This window comes from Carcharodon carcharias, chromosome 16 (genome assembly GCF_017639515.1).
Source record: "Carcharodon carcharias isolate sCarCar2 chromosome 16, sCarCar2.pri, whole genome shotgun sequence".
NCBI classification, from domain to species: domain Eukaryota; kingdom Metazoa; phylum Chordata; class Chondrichthyes; order Lamniformes; family Lamnidae; genus Carcharodon; species Carcharodon carcharias.
In genome coordinates this window covers 96,426,562-96,451,630 of record NC_054482.1, presented here as the reverse complement: position 1 = coordinate 96,451,630, position 25,069 = coordinate 96,426,562, and the positions used below count along the sequence as shown (strand labels likewise).

Below are 25,069 nucleotides of genomic sequence, written 5' to 3'. Positions count from 1 at the left end.
CCCTGTGGAATGTCGCCGGGGGGGGGGGGTGGTGAAGGGAAGATGTGTTTGGTGGTGGCATCATGCTGGAGTTGGCGGAAATGGCGGAGGATGATCCTTTGAATGCGGAGGCTGGTGGGGTGATAAGTGAGGACAAGGGGGACCCTATCATGTTTCTGGGAGGGAGGAGAAGGTGTGAGGGCAGATGCGCGGGAGATGGGCCAGACACGGTTGAAGGCCCTGTCAACCACCGTGGGTGGAGAACCTCGGTTAAGGAAGAAGGAGGACATGTCAGAGGAACTGTTTTTGAAAGTGACATCATCAGAACAGATGCGACGGAAGCGAAGGAACTGAAAGAATGGGATGGAGTCCTTACAGGAAGCGGGGTGTGAGGAGCTGTAGTCGAGGTAGCTGTGGGAGTCGGTAGGCTTGTAATGAATATTGGTGGACAGTCTATCACCAGAAATTGAGACAGAGTGGTCAAGGAAGGGAAGGGAAGTGTCAGAGGTGGACAATGTGAAAATGATGGAGGAGTGGAAATTGGAAGCAAAATTAATCAATTTTTCCAGGTCCAGACGAGAGCATGAAGCAGCACCGAAGTAATCATCGATATACCGGAGAAAGAGTTGTGGGAGGGGGCCGGAGTAGTGGTGGATGGGGATTGTTCGGGCCTCTGTAATAATTTATATTTATATAATAATTTATATAGATTTTTCTCTTCCCACCTATTTCCATTATTCTTAAATGCATTTCCATCCATTGTTTTATCTCTACCTTTTAGCCTTTTTCAATCCCTTCACACCACACCACCCCCACAAGGGCTATCTGTACCTTGCTTGTCCTGCTTTCTATCCTTAATTAGCACATTTCCTAGATAATATCACCACCTTCAACACCTCTTTGTCCTTTTGTCTGTGAGAACTTTTGGTTATCTCCACCTATCATGGCCCTCTATCCAGCTCTATTTGTCCCACCCCACCCCTTAAACCAGCTTATATTTCACCTATCTTCTATTTTTACTTAGTTCTGTTGAAAGGTCATTCAAACTCGAAACATTAATTGTGCTCCTCTCTGCAGATGCTGCCAGACCTGCTGAGTTTTTACAGGTATTTTTGTTTTGGATTTCCAGCATCTGCAGTTTTTTGCTTTTATTTAGTGAATACTTCCTAACCTAACCATTTGTCCAGGATTAAAGAATATCTGATTTTCATTACTCATTAACTCTACACTGCATAATTAATTCTTGTAATATATTAGGATACAGTAGTTTCAGCACAGCACATTAAACTTTATAAATTGTTGATGAATTAATATTTTTCTGTACACATCTTGACATAAATATATTAAAAAATAGGTCCTGATTTTAATTTGAAAGTTTAACAAGATGGGGTCTTTTAAAGAAAACAACATAAATTATTGCAATGCTTTGCAGAAACTAATTGTAATGAGCAGTATGGTTTCTGACAGGATAGAAATCTTAAGTCGAAATCACTGCTATTCTAAGTTAAATAAAAACATTGCATCGCCTCACCATAGTACTTTTCAAATTTCTTGAACAAATGCCAAGAATGCAAAGCTTTCAGCTAATTCTGAAAAGCAATCAACATTATTAAAGAATTGTGCGTAAATGTATGAAGTGTAATAAGGCTGCAAACATTAAATGGTGACTTTGCTTCCACCTAATGGTGCACATATATTAAACAAATGTAAACAGAAACATGCATGTCTCCAAATCCTCATCGCCATTAGTTAAATGAAATTGGGATTAGGGTAGGATGTCACTATTAAGGTTTGGTACCATAAAAAATAGCAATCTAAACTTTCATTATGCCATAAAGTAGATACAATTCTGATGACATGCTGTGTTGATGTACCAGAGGCAGGTGTAATGAGAGGAAGACAAAACCTACATTTATACAGCACCTTTCATGATGTCCCAAATTGCTTTACAGCCAACTAAATACTTTTGAGTTGTAGTTACTGGTATAATGTAAGCAATGCTATCAAATGGTGGTGCCAGCTCGAGGGGGCTGAATGGTTTACTCCTGCTCCTAATACGTATGTTTGTATGTCATTCTGGATGGATGAGATGAGCTGGGCTAGGCGGCCTTTATCATCCATAATTATCTTGTGAACAGGGTGTAGCATCACGGCTGCATTTCTTTTATTTTGTTGCTAATGGAAGTTTACTGTGAGCAGGCTTTATGAGGTGAAATTGCCACGACAGGAGTGCATAATGGGCTTATAGTGAATCAATAACCTCTTTTACACGATTCTCAAGAGTCTTTTCCATTTGACTTCAATCTTTTCCTTCTGTCTACTTACCTCTTATCCCATTCTATTTTGCTGCTTTTATAAGTTTTTTGAGGCATGAAATATCGTGATAAAGTTGTGTTGCATACTAGATATTCAAAATATATCGTACTGATAAGCAGCAGAGTTTTCAGGCTTGCTGATGAAGCGAACACATATTTAAGTGTGAAATATTCAGTCTTTGTCTCTGGGACTCTTAAAATTTGCATTGTACAGAGACACCTGAGAGTTCCAATACTTCTCACTGGCAGTGAAAATCAACGTTGTTCAATCATTCCCTTTTGTTGCTCAGACATCATTTGAACTTTCTACCCTGTGAGATTACTGATAAAATAGAATCCAAATACATCTCATAAATGAAATAATTATATTGAATAATATCATGCACACAGGCAGGAGAAAGTCTTCTAGTTATTCTACAGAATAGAAAAGATCTTGGGAAGTTTATCTGGGCTGCAAATAATGAATATTTTGTCCGGCCAGAATTTTTGCCCTTGGTGGGCGTGTGGGCCCCACCAGCTCATCAGCGGGCGGACAGCTGACCCCGCTGCCAAAACGGGGCGCGCCACCATTTTGAGTGGGCGGGGCAATTAAGGCCCGCCCAGTGGCCTGCCCGACAGTGTGAGGGGGGAAGAGGGATTCCCCATCTGTCAAAGTGCGCTCTTTCGCGCGTGCAGAGTGCACTGCTCCCTGAGACAAAGTGCTGTCTCAGGGAGATTAGTGACACTGTCAAAAACGTAAAAAATGGAGAAATAAAAAAATTATTAACATCCCCCTCATGTGACAATGTCACACGAGATGGGACATGTTAATAAATATCACATGACATTTATTAAAGTTTTTAAAAAGGAACATGAAATCTCATCCCGCCGGTGCTTGAGGTTTCATGTGTTATCAGAAGCCCGCTGGGGCCCCTGGCCTGCCCGCCAGCCTTAAGGTTGGATGGGCAGGGCCTTTAATTACTTTAACTAGCCTGTCAATGGCCTCAATTGGCCATTGACAGGTCGGCGGGCGGACAGCTGATTTCGCTGTCCGTCTGCCTTCCTGAAAATTTAAAGGGACCAGGATGACGTTGATGGTTCATCCCGCATCATTTTCCCGTTGGTGAGCGGGCCCCGCCCCCAAATCGCCGATGTGAAAATTCTGGCCTCCAAATATCAATTTACTGTCACTGTGTTCATGTGGCACAATGTGCAGTGCGTGTTAATGAGGGTTGAGACAGTTGCCAAAATCAGTGTTGTTGTCTGCACAGTGTTATAAATAGGAACATAGGACCAGGAGCAGGCCATTTGGCCCTTTGAGCCTGCTTCACCACTCAATAAGATGATCTGGTTGTGCTCTCAGCTCCACTTTCCTGCCTGCTCCCCACAACTCTTGACTCCCCTTGTGTAACAAAAAAACGTTTAACTCTGTCTTGAATAAATTCAAAGAACCCTGCCTCCACTACTTCTGGGGAAGAGGATTCCACACACAAACGACCTTTTGGAAGAAAACGTTTCTCCTCATCTCTGTCTCAAAAAGGAGACCTCTTATTTTTTCACTATGCCCTCTAGTTTTAGTCTCCCCAACCTGAGGAATGGTCCTCTGGGATCCACCCTACCCAGTCCCCTCAGGATCTTATATGTTTCAATAAGATCGCCTCTCATTCTTCTGAACTCCAACATTTCTTCACAAGACAACCCCTTCATGAGTCCAGTGAACCTTCTCTGAACTGCTTTTAAAGCAATTACATCCTTTTAAAAATAAGGAGACTAAAATTGCACGTGTACTCCAGATGCGGTCTCACCTGCACTCTGTACAGCTGCAGTAAAACTTCCTTACTTTTGTATTCCGTTCCTCTTGCAATAAATGCCAACATTCAATTTGCCTTCCTAGCCACTTGCTGAACCTGCATACTATGTGGTTCGTGTACAAGGGCACCTAGGGCGGGATTTTCCAGGTCAATGGGTTTTTGGCTGGCCTGCCACATCCCCTGTGCCAGGGAGGGCTGGAAAATCCCGGTCCTAGATCCTTCTGTTCCACCGAGTTCTGCAATCTTTCTCCACTTAAATAATATACTGCGTTTTTATTCTTCCTGCTAAAGTGAACAAGTTCACGTTTACCCACATGATACTCCATCTGCCAAATTTTTACCCACTCACTCAACCTATATCCCTTTATATCCTTTTGCAAACTCCCTACCTCCTCTTGACAACTTACTTTCCTTACCTATGTTGATGTCAATGGCAAATTTAGCTACTATTCATTCGCTCCCTTTATCCAATCCATTGACATAGATTGTAAATAGTTGAGGACCTAGCACTGATAACTAATGAGGCATTCTCCTGTCAAATTAAAAATATTGCATAATGCTGTTAAAGTAAAATTTGTTTGTTTAATTGCCACAGTGGGATCACCTAGAAGACGCAAGCAAACTAACACTACATTATACCATTGCTGCTCTTAATATTAATTAACCAAGCTGCATATATATCTTACAATATTTGTTACAGATGCCAACAACAGGCGTTAGCATTTTACTAGGACCTTCTGTGATGTATGGGGAATTGATTGGTGATTGAGGGGAAGGATTAAGGGCTGCGGAAGTGGGTGGGCGGGGGGAGGGGGGGTGGTTGCATGGCGGTGCAGTGTGAAATAAGGGACCTGGAAACACCAGGGCCCATGATTTCCCTCCCTAGCCCTGGTGCCCTTTAGCATTGCTGTCAGTTTTAAGTCAGAGGTATGGAAATTTGTTGATGCTGTGACAATTTAAAAGGATGTATATTTACAGCGTCTTTCATGCCCTCAGGACATTCCAAAGTGCTTTACAGCCAATGAAGTACTTTGCAAATGTATTCACTGTTTTAATGCACAGAATGAGACAGCTAATTTGCACACAATTATCTCCCATACACGCAGCAAAATAAATGACCAGACAATTTGTTTTAGGTAAAAAACAAAAAACTAGATTCTAGAAATCGAAAACAGAAACAAAAATACCTGGAAAAACTCAACAGGTCTGGCAGCATCTGTGGAGAGGAACACAGTTAACGTTTCAAGTCCGCATGACTCTTCAACAGAACTAAGGAAAAATAGAAAAGGGGTGAAAAATAAGCTGGTTTAAGGGGAGGGGGTTAGGACAAGAGAGTTGGATAGAGGGCCAGTGATAGATGGAGATAACCAAAAGATGTCACAGACAAAAGGACAAACAGGTGTTGAAGGTGGTGATATTATCTAAAGAAATGAGCTAATTAAGGGTAGATAGCAGGACAAGCAAGGTACAGATAGTCCTAGTGGGGGTGGGGTGGGGTGAAGGAATCGAAAAAGATTAAAAGGTAGAGATAAAACAATGGAAGGAAATACATTTAAAAATAATGCAAATAGGTGGGAAAAGAAAAATCTATATAAATTATTGGAAAAACCAAAAAGGCGGGGAAAAATCAGAAAGGGGGTGGGGATGGAGGAGAGAGTTCATGGTCTAAAATTGTTGAACTCAATATTCAGTCCGGAAGACTGTAAAGTGCCTGGTCGGAAGATGAGGTGCTGTTCCTCCAGTTTGCGTTGAGCTTCACTGGAACAATGCAGCAATCCAAGGACGGACATGTGGGCATGAGAGCAGGGTGGAGTGTTAAAATGGCAAGCGACAGGGAGGTCTGGGTAATGCTTGCGGATAGACCGCAGGTGTTCTGCAAAGCGGTCACCCAGTCTGCGTTTGGTCTCTCCAATATAGAGGAAACCGCATTGGGAGCAACGAGTGCAGTAGACTAAGTTGAGGGAAGTACAGGTGAAATGCTGCTTCACTTGAAATGAGTGTTTGGGCCCTTGGATGATGAGGAGAGGGGAAGGGGCAGGTGTTATATCTTCTGCGGTTGCATGGGAAGGTGCCTTGGGAGGGGTTGAGGTGTAGGGGATGATGGAGGAGTGGACCAGGGCGTCACGGAGGGAACGATCCCTACAGAATGCCCCCGGGGGTGGGGGGGGGGAGTGAAGGGAACATGAGTTTGGTGGTGTCATCATGCTGGAGTTGGCGGAAATGGCGTAGGAATCTTAGGAGTCTGGTGATGAATGAACGTTGACCTGGATATTGAGGAGAATGCCCCTACTCTTCTTCGAAATTGTGCCATGGGAACTTTTATGTCCACCAAAGAGGGTCAAAAGGCTTTGGTTTAACATCTTATCTGAAAGACAAGCTTTTTACAGGCGTCTGAAATGTCCAATATGTTAGTGGCATGGTGCCAGCCATGCCCAGAATGGGAAAGGCTGAAGTATAAACATTCAGTGTATGTGCCTGGAAGAGTCTTTAGTCCCTATGCATATGCAAAAAGAAATGCAGAGTCTACTTCCCTTTTCCAAAACAAGATTGCCTGAATGCAGCCAGTGCTGGACTGGGTTCAATCAGGGTGACCAAGTTTACATCTGGCTTAACTAGTGGTCTTTAAAGAGACCTCCTCAAAAAGGGTAGAAGCTCAAAGAGAAATAATCACCTAAATGTGGAGTCAGGCTGTACTGAAGACTGCAACCAACCCCCGCCCTTCTCGCCACATGCAGGGCCAACCTGGCAACCTCTGCCAACAGCACAAAATATTTTGTGAATTATGCATTACAAACACATTTCAAAGAGTTGGCACAACAAAAAAAAAATCAAGATAAAAATTACCCGTTTGGTTTCAACAGCAAGACATTTGGAAGGTGGGCAATTTTAGTGAGGCGTCAAGTTTCGTAAAGAGGTGGATTACAGGATATCATGGTTTTCTATTCATATGGACTTCTTACTTAAAATATTTGGCAGGAGGAACTTCACCCTTTTTTTCTCTCAAAATAACCTTGGAAATGAATGCTTTTAAGAAAAGCTGCAGCTATACAAAAAGCCAATTTCATAGAAAAATATTCAAAATTAGGTCAATTAAAAGATTTTGCAAAGTGGAAATCAACATTTCACTCCGACATCTAATCTGTAAATTGCCCAGATGCTGTAGCACCTTCAATAATTACAAGATTTTCTTGATAGGCACATTGTAAGTACACAGGGAAATCAAGGTTCCCAGCTCCTGGAGCACTGAAGAGAAATAGAATAAAGTATTCAGCAGGAAGAAGCTTTTACTGGATATTGTGAAAGTGTTGAACAGTTCTGAAAGGAACTTGTAAGGCAGTATAATTGAAAAATATTCTTAGTACAAGAATGTTTTCATCAATTGCTTCCCCCATTCATCTTAGAAATGGGAGCAGGAATAGGTTGGTTGACTCATCAAGCCTATTCTGCCATCTAGCAAGATGATGGCTGATCTGATTGTGGCCTTAACTCCACTTTCTTGCCTGCCAACATGCAGCCCCCCCCTCCCCCCAAAACCCCACTGCCCATCACCCCACCCTGCCCCTCTCAACACCCAATAATAACTATGGACTGTCTTGTTGATCAAAAATCTGTCTAACTTAGCCATGAATATATTCAATGACCCAGCTTCCACAGCTCTCTGGGGTAGAGAATTCCAAACATTAATGACTTTCTAAGAGAAGAATTCCTCTTCATTCACTTAGTAAATGGGAGACCCCTTATTTTGAAACTGTGCCACCTAATAGATTCCCCCAAGAGGGAAACATCCTGTTTGAGACAAGGAGGAATTTCTTTACTCAGAGGGTGGTGAATCTTTGGAATTTTTTGCCCCATGGGGCTGTGGAGCATCAGTCATTGAGAATGTTCAAGATAGAGATCAATAAATTTCTAGATATTAAAGACATCAAGGGATATGGGGATAGTGTGGGTTCCACCAGGGCCATCCAGCTCCTGACCCCAATTCAGCCTGAGCCAAACATTGACAAAAGAGCTGAACTCCAAGGTTGAGGTGAGAGCGACTGCCGTTGACATTAAGGCAGCATTTGACCAAGACTGGCATCAAGGAGCCCTAACAAAACTGGAATAAATTAATCGGGGGAAAACTTTCCACTGGTTAGAGTCATACAAACACAAAGGAAGATGGTTGTACTCATTGGAGGTTAACCATCTCAGTTTTGGGACATCACTGCAGGAGTTCCTCGGGGTAGTGTCCAAGGCCCAACCATCTTCAGCTGCTTCAACAATAACTTTGCCTCCTGCATAAGGTCAGAAGTGGAGATGATCATAGATGATTACACAATGTTCAGCACCATTCGTGACTCCTCAAATACTCAAGCAGTCCATATCCATATGCAGCAAGACCTGGACAATATGGGCTGATAAGTGGCAAGTAACATTTGCACCACACAAGTGTCAGGCATTGACTATCTCCAACAAAAGAGAATCTAACCATCTCCCTCTAAGATTCAATGGCATTACCATTGCTGAATCCTCCACTATCAACATCCTGAGGGTTACAATTGACCAGAAGCTGAACTGAAACAGCTATTTAAGGATTGTGACTACAAGAGCAGGTCAAAGGTTGGGAATTCTGAGGAGAGTAACTCACCTATTGACTCCCCTATACCTGTTCACCATTCTCGAGCCACACTCAAGAGTGTAATGGAATACTGGAATACTCTCCATTTGCTTGGCTAAGTGCAGCTTCAACAACACTCAAGAAGCTCAACACCATCCAAGACAAAGTAGCCTGTTGGATTGGCACCCCATCCACCACCTTAAACATTCGCTACCTCCACCACCAACGCACAGTAGCAGCAGTGTGTACCATCTACAAGATGCACTGAAGGAATTCACCAAGGCTCCTTTGAGAGCACCTTCCAAACATGCAACTTCTACTACCTAGAAGAAGAAAAGCAGCGGATGGATGGGAACACCGTCATCTGCAAGTTTCCTTCCAAGCCACACACCATCCTGAATTGGAACTATATCACCGTTCTTTCATGTCGCTGTGTCAAAGTCCTGGAACTCCCTTTCCTAACAGCTCTGAGGCGTTCCAACATCACATGCACTGTAGCGGTTCAAGAAGATGGATCACTACCACCTCTTCAAGGACAAGTAGGAATGGGCAATAAATTCTGGCCTAGCCAGTGAGGTCTACATCCTGTTAACGAATTTAAAAAATTAGCGTGGAGGTTGAAGATCAGCCATGATCTCGTTGAATAGCAAAGCAGGCTCGGGGGGGCCAAATGGCCTGATCCTGCTCCTTTTTCCTATGCTCCTATGTTAAGCCCCCTCAAAATCTTATATGTTTCAATAAGATCACCTCTCATTCTTCTCAATTCCAATGAGTTAAGGTCCAACCTACTCAACTTTCCCTCATATGACAACCCCTTCACCCCAGGAATCAATTTAGTGAACCTTCTCTGAACTGCCTCCAATGCAACTATATCCCTCCTCAAGTAAGGAAACCAAAACTTTACATGTACTCGAGGTAGTATCTCACCAATGAATTGTATCCTAGCAAGACTTCCCTACTTTTATACTCTATCCTCCTTGCAATAAAGGCCAATAATCTATTTGCCTTTCTAATTACTTGCTGTACCTGCAAGCTAACTTCTTTTGATTCATATATGAGGTCACCCAGATCCCTCTGACCCACAGCATTCTGCAGTCACTTTCCACTTCAGTAATATTCTGCTTTTGTATTCTTCCTGCCAAAGTGGACAACCTTACAGCTTCCCATATTAAACTCCATCTGTCAATTTTTTGCCCACTCATTTAACCTATCTATATCCCTTTGCAGACTCTTTGTGTCCTCCTCATAACTTTCTTTCCTACCTATCTTTGTATTCTCTGCAAATTTAGTTGCGATACACTCAGACTCTTCATTCAAGTCACTAATATAGATTGTAAATAGTTGAGGCCCCATCACTGATCCCTGTGGTGCTTTACTAGATAGAGTTTGTCAACCTAGAAATTACCCATTTATCCTGGCCTTCTGTTTCCTGTTTGTTAGCCAATCTTCTTTCCATCCTTTTATATTAACTTCAACATCATGAGCTCTTATATTGTAAAGTAATCTTTTATGTAGCCACCTTATCAAATGCCTTTTGGAAACTTAAATACACAACATCTACTGGCTCCCCTTTATCCACCCTGCCCTTTATATCCTCAATGAACTCTAATAAATTTGTCAAAGGTAATTCCCCTCATAAAACCATATGGACTCTGCTTGATTGTATTATGATTTTCTAAATGTCCTGTGACTACTTCCTTAATAATGGATCCAGTATTTTTCCAATGACAGATGTTAGGCTAACTGGCCTATAGTCCTGCATTCTGTCCTGCTGCTATCTTGAAAAGAGGTGTTACATTTGCGTTTTTCCAAACCATTAGGACTTCTTCAGACTCTCGGGTATTTTGAAAGATTAAAACCAATGCATCCACTATCTCTGCAGCCACTTATTTTAAGACCCTAGCGTGCAGACCATCAGGTCCAGGTGACTTGTCAGCGTTTACTCCCATTAAACATTTTTTAAAAGAGAAGACGCTCAGCCTGACAATCCTTTCCTGATATGTATACCCACACATTTCTTGCATTATCTCATTAATCTTCTCTGCACCCTCTCCAGGACTCTATATCCTTTTTATAACATGTGGCCAAAACTGCATGTAGTCCTCTAAATGTGGTCTTACCAAAGTTCAATAGAGATTTAACATAACTTTCCTACTTTTCAATTCTATCCCCCTAGAAAAAAATTAAGTGTAGTGTTTATTTTGCTTTTTTTAAATGACGATGCTAACCTGTGGTGCAATTTTCAGTGATTGAGCCCTATATTTTTTGCTCTCTTAAATAAATGGGCTCATTGTTAATTTAAAATATGAAAGTTTCTGAACAATGCCTTTCCAAAGATTTATTTAACAGGATATGCTAATTCATTAAAGTCCTTATTTATTATTGAAATTCTATAATATTCACAGAGCATGTTTATGATGCCATTGTGCTATCGTGCAACGCATCAAAACAGGCAGCAGTGGAAGGCTGAGCTTCTACTTATATTACATTGTTTCAGGCTACGTAGGCTGTTTGCACTAATAAACCTGAAGTGGATCTTATTAATGTATGGGATGATAAAACATACATTAGATGTTTTGTTAGTTAAACTTCAGACTTAGGTTTGGATTTTTGGCACTATGGAGGGAGAGAGCCTCCCTGTCAGTGCAAAAATGGTGGAAGAGGCCAAAATCTGTAAGTCCTGCCCCCAAACATGGCACCTACCGTTTTTGCAGGGGTGGGAATGGGTTCTGGTTGGGCTCTTGCATGCACATTTCACATTGGTAGCTGCCCATAGAAATCAGCAGCTGCCTCCCCAAGTCTGCAATTTTGGTGTGAGAGGTACTTGAAATTTGACATGCGCAGGTTAGACCTCCTAGCAGCAGGTCTGAATTTTGTAGATTTGTTTCGGTATCCAGGGTACCTCTTAGAGAGATAAGGTACCCCTTTAGATATGGTCCTGGGACAACTTTGGAGGAGATCTTGTGCCTTTTGGGGAGGTCAGGTGCTGTTTGGACCGCTAAAATTAGACATGAATGTGTGTAAAAAGTGCATAAACTTATTGGAACTATCAAAAACAACTGTCACACATCTCAAAATGATGTACCAAGAGGAGCTGTCAAAAATGTCAAGATGAACTGTCAAGACGAGCTGTCAAAACAATAGTCAAAAATCAAGATTAACTGTCACGAGGAGCTGTCAAGGAGTTTAAAACCCCTGCCCTTTGGCTGTTTGAAGAAACTGTGGGGAGTGTAAAAAAAAATTGTTTGCTATTTCACTCTGTTGATTTAAGCGTTAGGGTTTATATTACTGGATTAGTGCTGCATGACTGATTTCACAAATATCCATTATCATAGTAGGGTACCTGCAATTCCAATTTGATTGACAGTTCTAAAAGGTTATTGATTCTTTGAAGTGGGACTATGAATTCTGCTGCATCTTTTTATAATGATTGTGCAACTGAATGAAATGTTTGCTATTGTAAGGGATAATGTAGTTGAAGGAATGAAAAGTAGTGAATGGATTTTTATGAACGAGAGCATATTTTAAAATAAAGTCTGCAATAGACACTTGGAACTTTATTTTATTTAGTCTCAGCATGGGTGCTGAACTCTAGCCAATGTGGATAATGGGTGAGTTTGCATGGTAAGGGGAAAAGGGTGCTGAGTGGAGGGCATGGGTTGACATGAGTTGACACTAAGCTGCCACAGTTGCTATAAAGGGCTATGGGGATGTGGGTGGGGCATAAGGTGGCATAGAGGCTTTAAAGGGCCATGGGGAGTGAGCAGAGGGCATGAAGTGGCATGGGTTGGCACGAATGGGACATGGGGAGTGTGTGGTGGGTGAGGGGATGTGGTGAGGGCTGGACGGTTGTTTTATGTTTTTCTGTTTTATCTTATTAAACTTCAATACAGTGTCAGAACACCAAGGCAGGCCTTTCATCCAACCCAGCATCCTCCACACTCATTCTAGAATCACCTGGCTCAACTCCAAGGAAAGCCCACCATCCTGGAAAGAAAATCTGATGTTCAGTCAGACATTTTTAGAAGACGAGTTTACGGAGTTGGGAATTCCCCTGAATCTGCATACCCAATGCGTGGATCACAGAATCACAGTGCAGACAAGGCCCTTCGGCCTATCGATTCTGCACCAACGTGTGAGAAGGGATGAAAATCTAGGCTTTAGATTTCAATTGATTTACCTGTGGAGTGAAATGTTTATTATGTGGCTTTAAGCAATCAAATACCAATTCAAAATAATGAACCCATGAGGAGATGGTGGTGTAGTGATAATAGCACTAGGCTAGTAATCCAGATGCCAAGGCTCTGGGAACATGAGTTCAAATCCCAGTTGGTGGCATTTAACTTCAATTAACAAAATCTGAAATTGACAGCTAATCTTAGTAATGGTGACCGTGGAACTATCATTGATAGTTGTAATGCCTTTTAGGGAAGGAAATCTACCATCCTTAGCTCATCAGGCCTACATGTGACTCCAAATCCATAGCAACATGGTTGATTCTGAACTGGCCTAGTAAACCACTCAATTCAAGAGAAATTAGGGATGAGCAACAAATGGTGGCCTTGCCAGTGATACCCACATCCCATCAAAGAATTAAAAAAGACAGTAAGTTGCACACTTGTATACTGAAAAGGCTGTCGACGAAGGAAAAAAGAATACCAATACATTTAGGCATTTGCTGAAAAAGGTATTTCTAAGCTTTTCATCTTGCATTCATCAGGACACTCGCAAGAATACCAATATAAGAGGAAAACAACTGTATGTGAAGAGAGTGCTGATTGGTTGGCAAGTGGCATTGCCATGGAGAATGCACCACTGATGGTGGCTGACACTTAATTGCCAAGCATTTTGTTTGAAATTTAAACCAGGCAACTTGACTCTGAATCATCAAGGCATTGCCCTGAAGAATAAGTCAGCAAATGGCTGTCGCTTATTTTGTTTTGCTGAAACAAGCATAATGTATGTACATGTTCTATCTGTCTGCGAAGGACAGGGCCCTGTGTATTAATATATGTAGCTCCCAGTACACACAGATGTGCCACATTGTGAGCCTGACTGACAATCTTAAATTGGTTGTCAGCGTAATTCTTAGCACACTGAGGATTATTTAGTAGACGTTGTCCAATCACAGAATCACATCTAATGTTGGACGCTGTGTTTTGAGTTTTGCAAACATGGGCTCTTTGTGTATGGTCTGAACCCTGCCCATTGCAAACAGCTGCTGGGACATGCTTTTTGATACGATCTGGCGAAAAGCTTAGACATGTCTCTTTTTTCAGCAATGTCAATACATTTGGTACACTGACCTATGCCAATGAAGACTGCTTCATAGCCATCCTGCTTCAAGGTCTCCAAAGTCATTCCTTCAATTCCCAGACCTTTACCAAAGACAATCTAACAAGACCAAAAGATAAAAAATGATCATATACTTTTGCATTCACATATAGCAGTTTTTTAAAAAAAATACACATGATACTTGTTCACATTATAACATTTCCAAAAGTAGTTACCCTTATTTCTTTCTTTAAAGAAAAGCATTTTTCGACACTCTGCTACAATTTTTTAAAAATGCAGAATTTGCCATTGCAATATTCAACATAAAGTTTGTTTTACACTCTGTCAAGCTCAGAGAATATTCAGGACACAGGTGCTCATTTTTAAATTTGTTGTGGAAAAAGGTGATGGTTATGATTTTGTTTTTCATGCAGCAGCTATAAATTCAGATTTTGATCATCTTTTGGTTGTTTGAGTAAACAAATTTGATCTTTTAAAGGATTAAGTCCTGTTATTTTCTTCCTCACAATTAGGCATGTAAAATGGTAAACAAAGCTACAAATGCATCTTCGCTAAAAAGAAAACAAATTTTCATTAATTATTCTGAATACTCTCAACAATTTAAAAAATTGTTTCTTTCAGATAATTAATCACATGCTGCCAAGTCAAGACAGAACTATTGATTGCCCTTTCCCATACTGGTGGCATTCAAACTGCAGACAGACAAATGCTCTGAACTAAAGCAGTTATCCTTCCCAAATGCGACAATTCTGCGACTTTTAATTGCACTTTACTAATGTATGTGACATTTTGCTGTTAATTTTCAGTAAACTTCAAGCCATTCTTCATTCTCTTTGCATGCGAGATGGCTGAGTTGTTCCATTACCTTCACACCAAGGTCTTTCATCAGCTTGATCTCAAACTTGACAACATCATAAGGCAATCTGAACTGAGGTATCTCAGATGTGCTACAAAAAAGGAAAGCATGTTTCATGGTTCCTTGATGACCGTAAAAGGGTTTATTCAAATGCAAATCCACACTTATCACATTTCTGTTCTTTTTAGCCTTTAAAATATTTTGCTGTCAAGATAGAATGACAGCTAATGGTAATTTCACAACTTAATTTAAAATCTTACAAAACTAAAATAAATTTTGATTTAGATTTCACTATCTCTTTAGAAGTTCAAAAATATACAGCAATTATGTTAAAATACATATTTGAAGTTCATGCCTTATACAGTTATAACCTTTCATAAATCATTGGCTTAATTTGTTAAATTAATTTTTACTACTCAGAAGCAGCTCCATTGAAGCAAAGGCAAAATACTGTGGATGCTGGGAATCTGAAATGAAAGCAAAACATGCTGGAAATACTCAGCAGATCGGACAGTATTTGTGCAAAGAGTTAATGTTTTAGGTCGATGACCTTTCATCAGAGCAGAAGGCAGATAGAAATGTAAGAGTTTTTAAGCCAGTGGAAGAGGGAAGGGCAGGAAGTAACCCATCATTGGCTTACAACTCTTACATTTCCGCCTTCTTTTAGTTCTGACGAAAGGTCATCGACCTGAAACGCTAACTCTGTTTCTCTCCACAGATGCTGCCTGACCTGCTGAGTATTTCCAGCATTTTTTGTTTTCATTATAGCAGTTCTGCCGATGCTTTTTTCAGCTTTTAGGTGGTGTTTATCAGGTGAGAACACAAGAGTTAGGAGCCATATGGCCGGTCATGCCTGTTCTGCCATTCCATACGATCATGGCTGACCTTGACTTTCAACTCCACTTCCCTGCCTGTTCCCCTTGATTCCCTGAGAGGCCAAAAATCTGTCTATCTGCGAGATAACAATATAGGCCAGAATTTTCCTGTTAGTAATTTGGGGGCGGGGCCCGCTCGCCGACGGGAAATGACGCGGGATGATGTTGGGAGGAACCCCCAACGTCATCCAGGTCCATGTAAGTTTTCAGGAAGGTGGGCAGACAGTGAAATCAGCTGTCCGCCTGTCAACCTGTCAATGGCCAATTAAGGCCATTGACAGGATAATTAAGAGCATTAAAGACCCTGACCATCCAACCTTAAGGCTGGCGGGCAGGCCAGGGGCCCCAGCGGGCTTCTGATAAAACATGAAACCTCATCCACTGGAGGGATGAGGTTCCGTGTTCGTGTTTAAAAACTTTAATAAAGTTTCAATGCTTCTTATTAACATGTCCCATCTCGTGTGACATTGTCATGTGAGGGAGACATGTTAATAATGTTTTTATTTTTCTATTTTTAGAGTTTTTCAACCTGTCACTAATCTCCCTGAGACAGCACTTAGTCTCAGGGAGCAGTGCGCTCTTTTGCATGCATGCACGAAAGAGCACACTTTGACAGTTGGGGAATTGCTCCCCCCAACACAGGAAGCGCATAGCGCTTCCCATCGGGCAGACCGCTGGGCGGGCCTTAATTGCCCACCCGCTCAAAATGGTGGTGGGGCCTGTTTGGCGGCAGGGGTCGGCTGCCCGCGCGCCGCCGAGCCGGAGGGGCACACCCGCCCACCAAGGGCAAACTTCTGCCCTGTGTTTTTTTTCCCCATTTCACACAATTCCCATCCTTGATGAAGTGTTCAGTCAAATTTTGATCATACATAGCAGTGCAAAGCAGCACAGCTCCAGTCGACTAACATATTGATGGAATGAATGATGCTATGTGATTGTAGAAACAGGTTAGTATAAGGTTTTTTTGTCTTGTGTATAAATAAAGGAATTAATTTGTTTATTTTAAAAGTGCTATCACTTTTGCAAAGACGCCAAAGGTGGTTCATGTGAATGTGTTAAACTTGTCTGTTACCGATAACAAATCCCGAAGTATTGTTAGGCAGAACTAAATTTTATTGATTGCAAAACATTTGCATTATACAGGCTTGAATTTAAACATATTCTGTATATTGCTGTACACTAACACAGATGTTAACCTGCATGATGAACTAAACTTTTAAATGTTATGAAATGGTGTTATTGGTATACTTACCATTATTTTTAGTCCTTTACTATTGTATTAAATTGCTGGTGAAAGGAAATATCAGAGCAGGTTGTTTGTACAAAAACTGTACATCATGAGGCTTTATACCAGTGGTATAAATAAATGAATTATCTGTTATTGCAGTACCTCATTGTTTCCAACCGAGGAGGCAATTTTCATCCACAGGTATAAAAGAACTGCGTTCTAGTTAGCACTGCGAACTAGAATCCCAAGTGCAAACAGTGCTGACACTTCATGTCTAAATTTACTTGTCTAATGATTTACAACGCTAGTTGCAAAATGTTCGTTCTAGAGTTGACACCACTGCTTTGAGACAAAGGTTGCAAAGTGCATCTCCTTTGCACATGGTCGTTCGCCACTATGAGTGCCATCCAAAACTCCAACCATGCCATGCATGTATACTTCTGGTGCAAACCACGCCAGACTCCATTTTGTAAAGATGGTTGTGCATGCTGAGGGGACGTTCATCAGAAGTATGCAGTGTAGATAGATCATGACATCAGACAGCATGTAATGCCAGCTCTGCTATTTTGGAGCTCAACAGCTTCTCTTAAACACACAAGCAGCTGAACACACGCTCAGCAGCATGAAGGCCACCCTTTGCCCTGCCCGCTCTCCTCCATCAGCACCATTTAAAGCACAACTTGCAGGTTAGTTGCTGAATCATTTCTACTAGCTCTTGCTGCGATTATAGAGTTACTTGGTGCTTTATAGAGTTCTTTAAAGTTGCTAGTTCTATAGGGAATGTTTAAGGACTTCTGCCCCCAGTTCAAATATTCTGCACGAGTCATTTTCTCCACCATCTGCAGCTTGCAAATCAGAAGAGATTGTAGGTCGGAGAGGGAAGTGGGGCATGTGAAGGAGGATTAGATGTGAGCATACCGTCTTCTTCTATGGTTTCAGCGGCAAGGCTAGCCACAGGTTCAGCAAGGGCCACTCCAATACTGACGAGCACTTTCTCACTCATTTGTAAGGGCATAAAGCCAAGTCTGTCCCCCATTGATTAGGCTCTGCTGCTCTGGTTGTGTACCACCTACTCCTGCAAGGAAGAGGGAAGGGGATCAGTGAGTGTGATGCAAAATGTTTGGGTGATGTGGCTGCCGCGGTTGAATAGCTGTGAGTCTCTGCAAGTTGTGAGATGTAGGTTTGAGGGTTGCAGCAATGCTCAGTGTGAGAGGGTGAGTTGAAGCTTTGAAATGTTAGATATGAGTCATGATTGATGGAGGTTATTGACAGTTGAGTAATGGGGCATAGTGCATTGAACAGTGTTTGAGGCGAATAGTGCAGTTATTGAGATGTGGCATTTGAAGATATATTCACTGGCCTTGCCCACTCATCATTACACTTTTTTGCAGCATTGCATCCATGTCCTTGCAACTTCTCACAGGGAAGGACATGCAGCTCTGCCTGTCCCGCACCAGTTATTTGGTCCCTTGCCTTTGCAAAGCTTGTCTGGAGGGCCTCCAGGCCACCTGTGAATGATCATAGCTCTCGTCCTCTCCAAATCATCCATCATGTGCAGCATCAAAGAACTTTGTAACATTCTCTCTCACCTGTTGCACTGTAATTCACTCTTCTTCCAGCTAGGACTCTTTTCCAAAAACAGTTCCAGCACCTACTGCAACCAGAATGCATCGCTTCTTTAAGGGGTGCAGACTGGCTTTAAGAGCTGCAAGCCTCACACATACTTGAGTCTCCTCCTAAGGCATGCAGCCACTCAAATGGTGCATTTTGCACTGGTTGCATTCAGAAATCATGCAAATTAAAATGCAACAGGAAGATGCAGGTGCTACCCGCATCAAAAGCAATGTACGTGGATTAATTGCACATCACGACACCAACCAGCCCCCACCCCCATTTTCGGGAGCTATCGAACTTTGCTCCTAAAAATTGTACACAACACAAATTGAAAAGGTTTGGGGACAACTAAAGTGAAGGAGAGTGGGGGGGCAGACATTTAGAGATTTGCTGGAAAGCATTCCATAAACACTGTAATTCATTAGCAAACCTTGCCAAGGCTGAAAGATATTACAATGTGGTGGCCAGGATAAAGGGAAAGGGTCCCCGAGGTGCAGGCATGAGTGTGCAGATACGTGGCGATGCAGCACTTCGATGGCTTTGAAGTCAAGGTGGATGGTGTTACATCTGATGCTGGCAAGGATAGCATTCATCTGTGCCACGCTGAAGCACCAGGCCGCTGGTCATCACTGCGGAATGCCTGCAAGAAGGTGCAGCCAAGATTCAAGCTGCAGTTGGCATGTTACTGTCCCTGCAAGCATGCAAGCTTTGTGTTGCTGGTAGTCGCTGGTGATCTTGCAGCAGATGGCAAAGCTTGGCATCCTCCCCTCTGATGACTCAGAGCATGAGAAAGGAAAGGTACCGCAGTCATTCCCTGTTGGATTTTCTGGAGTCTGCAGAAATGGTAGTGGCAGCTTGGTAGGTGGGTCCAAACAGGCAAAGCGGATCACGTTGGCACGCCTTCTTTCATGCAATGCCATGTAAAACACGACATGCTGTGATTATGATGCTTCTAAAGAGCCTTCCAGCATAAAGGTGAAACAGGTACTCGCTTCTAATTAACATGTCACCTCGGGCTGCTGGCATAGCCATCATTGGGAAGAAAAGCCTCTGTGAGCAACATATGCCAATTTGAGATTTGTTACTTCTTTCTGCAGATGTTAGGGTGCAGGAGTGGGCAGCAGGGCTCGGAGCACCTCATGGGCTGCCTGACCTTTTTGGCATCCTTCCAATCTCCCCTTTTCCTCCAAATGCATCTCCCCCAATGTTCCCTGGTTTCAAACCTTCAGGTACTAATAAAGGGAGCAAAATCAATGATTTTCTGCATCTGGTACAAAGGCTCGCGAGAGCCTAAGTGCCAGCTGGAAGCAAGAATATCTATAGCCTGGGCTGGGCCTCCATGGGCGGGACCGGTAAATCCTGGCCAAGGATTCACCCTTAAAGACTAAGTGCTTTTTAAGTAGCTTCCTGCCTTGCAGATCCAAGTGGAACTTGTCCTCCGCCAGGTTTCTTTGGCATACTCCAGACTCTGTGCCCAGCAGGCCCCTTTCTGCATATGTTCATGAAGCTACATTGAGGCTTCAAACTCCTGTCCTACTCCTGAGCTAAACAACAAGCAAGGTGCTAAACAAGTGGGAAACTGGGAGTACTTCCTACAGATTTTCATACCTTCATCAGCCCACTGCAAATGCAGGTGGTTTCAGAACATAGCTTGATAATGCCAACAGAGTAAAGGTGCATGATATCACATCATCAGATAACGCCCTATACTAAATATCTAAATAATTGCAGGTAATTAGACCACATTTTTCAGAAATAAAGTGGAAAAAATTACCCAGTTTTGCTTGGTTTTGTCCTGTGGCTCAAGGATGCCCAAAATATTTCTGACTCTGTATGGAGTGATATTCAGATGTCCCTGGTGGCAGCAATTGCATAAAAGAGGCATTAGGCCCCTGCATATGTTTACAATGGGCCCAGCACAGTTTCAGGACCCCTCTACTAAATTGGTCAGAGTGGGGCAGAGATAAACCAGCTTCATGCCCTACTCAGGCCTTCTTCCGTTTGCTGAGGCCCAACCAATGGCCACCAACAAAAATGCATTTTCTCAGACTTATCTTCGTGTACTACTGGCTCATGCCAACCCCTCCCTCCTGTTTGTTTCCTCCCCAGCCAGCCCTCAGAATTGCCTGTACACTAGGGCCAGAATTGTTAGCTCGGCAGGCGGGCACGCGCCCGACCCGACCGAGCGTGAAATGATGCGTGATGACGTCAGCCAAGCGTGCCGACGTCAACGTGCAATCGCGCGATAGTTCAATTGGCAGCCATGTGCCGGAGCCAGCAGCGTGTCCGCCAACAATTAAAAGGCCTATTAAGGCCATTAAACTATCAACTGTCTTTAACTTTTCACTGCCCATTCAACCTAACGGTTGGCGGGCATGCAAAAAGGCCAAACAGCCTTTGCATACCTTTGGAAACCTCATCCACGGGCAGGACGAGGTTTCCAAAAGCAAATGCAAATAAAGTGAAAAGTTTATTTTTTAATTACAAACACGTCCTGCTCAAGTGACACAGCCACATGGGGGGACATGCTCTATTACATTTTCTGCTGTTTATTAATTTTTTCAATACCTTCATCTCCCTGAGGCACGGAGCTGCCTCAGGGAGATTATTCAGCGCTCGCTCGCGCTCGGCCCACTCACCCTCCTCCCCCTCCCGTACAGGCAGTGCTCAGCGCTGCTACTCGCGCATCACACTGGGCGGGGCTTAATCGGCCCGCCAGTGTGAAATCGCGGTGCGCTGCGAATCACAGACGGCAGTTGACTTCCCGACTGCCCCTGCCATTCCCACAAGCCAAGGGCAAAATTCTGCCCTGGAGAATGCCCCCGATCGAGTGACAGGAGCCAACACCTTCACCAAAAATATGCCAATAAGGCTTGAGGCCAATTTTGGACAAACCTTGAGTCTGGAATTTTAAATCTAAAAATGGGCCAGTAAATGTGTGGATATCGCCTTTTGTAATCTCTTAGGATTATGAAACATTTCAGTAGAAAGTGCTTCCCCTGCCGTGAATGTGCTTTGTCCCATTTTAGCAGGGCTCCTTTATGTTATATCATTCATTTTAATACTGTAATGGACGCTTATGAACATGATTAGCAAAATTTGCAAGTTGTTATCGGAAAATTTTCAAAACCATACTTTACTGCACACTGGAAACTGTCATAAAACTTGCTTTATTCATTCATGGGATGTGGGCATTACTGGCTAGGTCAGCATTTATTGCCCATCCCTAATTACCCTTGAGAGGGTGGTGGTGAGCTGCCTTCTTGAACCGCTGCAGTCCATTTGTTGTAGGTACACCCAGAGTGCTTTCAGGGAGGGTGTTCCAGGATTTTGACCCAGCAACAGTGAAGGAATGGTGATATATTTCCAAGCCAGGATGGTGAGTGACTTGGAGGGGAACTTCCAGGTGGGGTGTACCCATGTGTCTGCTGCCCTTGTCTTTCTAGATGGTAGTGGTTGTGGGTTTGGAACGTGCTGTCTAAGGGGCCGTGGTGAGTTCCTGCAGTGAATCTTATAGATGGTACACACAGCTGCTACTGCGCTTTACTGGTGGAGGGAGTGAATGTTTGTGGATGGGGTGTCAATCAATGGGGCTGCTTTGTCCTGGATGGCATTGAGCTTCTTGAGTGTTATGGGAGCTGCAGTCATCCAGGCAAATGGGGAGTATTCCATCACACTCCTGACTTGTGCCTTGTAGATCATGGACAGGCTTTGGGAGTCAGGAGATGAGTTACTTACATCAGGATTCCTAGTCTCTGACCTGATCTTGTAGCCACCATATTTATATGGTTAGATGGGGGATTCAGTGATGGTAATGCCATTGAATGTTAAGGGACGATGCTTAGATTCTCTTTTGTTGAAGATGGTCATTGCCTGGCAATTGTGTAGCGTGATTGTTATTTGCCACTTAACAGCCCAAGCCTGAATGTTGTCCAGGTCTTGTTGCATATGGACACGGATGCTTCAATATCTGAAGAGTCACAATATTACGCAATTATCAGTGAACCACACTACTTCTGATCTTAAAATGGAGGGAAGGTCATTGATGAAGCAGCTGAAGATAGTTGGGCCTAGGACACTCCTGCAACAATGTCCCAGGACTGAGATGATTGACCTCCAACAACCACAACCATCTTCCTTTGCGCTAGGTACGACTCCAATCAGTAAAACATTTTCCCCCTCATTCCCATTTTTGACTCCAGTTTTGCTAGGGCTGCTTGATGCTACACTCAACCAAATGCTGCCTTGATGTCAAGGGCAGTCACTCTTACCTCATCTTTGGAGTTCAGCTCTTCTGTCCATGTTTGGACCTCATGGTTGTTATGAGGTCAGGAGCTGAGTGGCCCTGGTGAATTCCAAACTGAGCATCAGCAAGGAGGTTATTGCGAAGCATGATTACACTGCTGATGATCCCTTCCAGTACTTTACTGATGATCGAGCGTGGACTGGTGCGGCAGTAATTAGCCAGATTGGATTTGTCCTACTTTCAGTATCTGAGGAGTCGCAAATGTTGCTGAACACTGTGCAATCATCAGCAAACATTTGCGGGCATTGCAATCGTTTAAAATTCAAAGCAGCTTGATGTTTCACCATTTCACCGAGCTGATGAATCTATAAGCGTTTTGGTTCTGCCCTAATCCAGGTGAAGGAGATTTTGCAGAACACCAATGATAAGAGGGCTTAATTTTGCACTTTTGACATTTGTGCGACATTCTCTTGGGCATCATTCCCATGTTAAAAGTGCAGGTTAAAATAAACAGCCATTATGAAATTTTGCTGAAAAGGGACGTTTTAATGTAAAAGAAAGTCGGCCGAGTCTACATTTTAAGATAGTTATTCTGCATTCTTGCATGGATACAAAGTGGTTTTTGCTGGATAATATGTCAAAGCACAGTACAAGACCCATTTCAAAAGTTCAGCTAACACTGAGTCTCATCAGCTTCAGTATAAGATCAAAACAGGGAAAAGTCACATTTTATAAGTGCACAAGAAATCTACTGGGCCCCGGGAACTTTTTTTTTAGGAAGACTTTACGTGGAATCTGTTTAACACTTTTATAAAGTAGACCTCTCTTTCCCAACATTAAAAATTAGTGACTAGAGGAATGGAGCTCTGTTCCTGTGTCGTAGCCCACATGCGCAGATTTCTTTATCTATTCTGCCATCTGTGCATCGCAGCTGGCAAGGATGAGTCTCAGATTGATAGCTGCTGTATAACTGCAGTCTTAAGTGACCAGGGAAGAAACACAAGCGCATCTGTTCTTTTCAATCTTCCAAAATGTCACCAGCATTTGGAGATTGGTCAGTAGTGCTTCGTGTGGGTAAACATGGAGCTCTGCTTTCTCCAATGACGCTGTAGTGCACATGTAAGCTTCATAAAAATGAAAATCAAGCGAAAGAAAATATGATTTAAATTTAACATAATATCCTCTTAGCAACTACAATATAGTCTTTATTTTATGGACATCTTAAAATAGCTCATTTCGAACACTACACTATTGCATCAATGTATCTGTGATATGGTACAACTTGCAGCTATTTACACAATTCCAAACAAACGAGTATGTGATGATTGGGTAATAAGGAGATTCTTTTTTCCCTAATTCCAGAACACTATATTCTTGAGCTGGTAGAAAAGCACAGGGAATCATTTTTGTCAACTGCAAGATGTTTAGATTTGCAGTGCACCGTTTTAGTTAAAGAAAGTGACATCTGTTGATAAAAGCGCAATATGAAACTGCAGGCAGAATGCACAACTTTGCATTTTCAATTTAACTACGGTCATGTAAACAAAACGCAAAACATACCTCAAACCTCCGAAATATTCATGTTTTTCAAATATTGTAATGTCTGAATAGCCCAATCGAGCTAGAAAGGAAGCACAACTGATACTGGCAGGTCCACATCCAATCAGGGCTATTTTAGCATGGAAGCTGTCAGGTAATTCTTCTGGGGGTGGAAGTGATGGATTCCGAATCTGAGGAATTTTCATCCCTTTGAACACCTGAGTATGAGAGCAAAAAATATTGAAATTGAAAAATCGAAAACATGTTTTTTTTACTGCTTCAGCAAAAGACATTTTAAAAACTCTGATTAATATCTAGGGGCAGAATTATTAAGTCAGTGGGTGGGCACAATCAGCAGGCCTGGGATCGCCCGGGGAACGGACTGCCGGTTGCGATAGGCCCCTGACTGCGATTTCACACTCGCTAGCCAATTAACGGCCAGCCAGCATGAAATGCGCACTGAGAAGCTTAGCACTGCTGGGCTGGGGGGCAGGAATATGGCGGGCACTGATGTCAGTGTGGGCGCGGGCACAGGCGAGCGCTAACAGAAAGCTCCCTGAAGGCAGAGAGCTGCCTCTGGGAGGTGAAGACTTGAAAAGTGTTCATTAAGTTTTCAAAATCAGGAAAAAAATGTGCAAGCACCACAATCAGTCACCTGAACATATACATGATAATAAAAATCCTGTCTACAGATTTTTGTTTTTCTTTCATTTAATAATGGAAACCTCATCCCGC

At 42.7% G+C, this 25,069-nt stretch overlaps 1 protein-coding gene across 1 annotated transcript in view; it reads right to left on the bottom strand.

Annotated features, from left to right (window-relative positions):
- Window positions 1-25,069, bottom strand: part of LOC121289338 (dihydropyrimidine dehydrogenase [NADP(+)]-like) — an 838,466-nt gene that overhangs the window by 475,308 nt on the left and 338,089 nt on the right. Inside the window, exons 6-8 of the mRNA XM_041208692.1 lie at window positions 24,356-24,552; window positions 14,842-14,923; window positions 13,988-14,075 (exon numbers count right to left, since the gene is read on the bottom strand). Coding sequence (XP_041064626.1) covers window positions 13,988-14,075; window positions 14,842-14,923; window positions 24,356-24,552 — 367 coding nt within the window. The remainder of the gene's footprint in view (window positions 1-13,987; window positions 14,076-14,841; window positions 14,924-24,355; window positions 24,553-25,069) is intronic.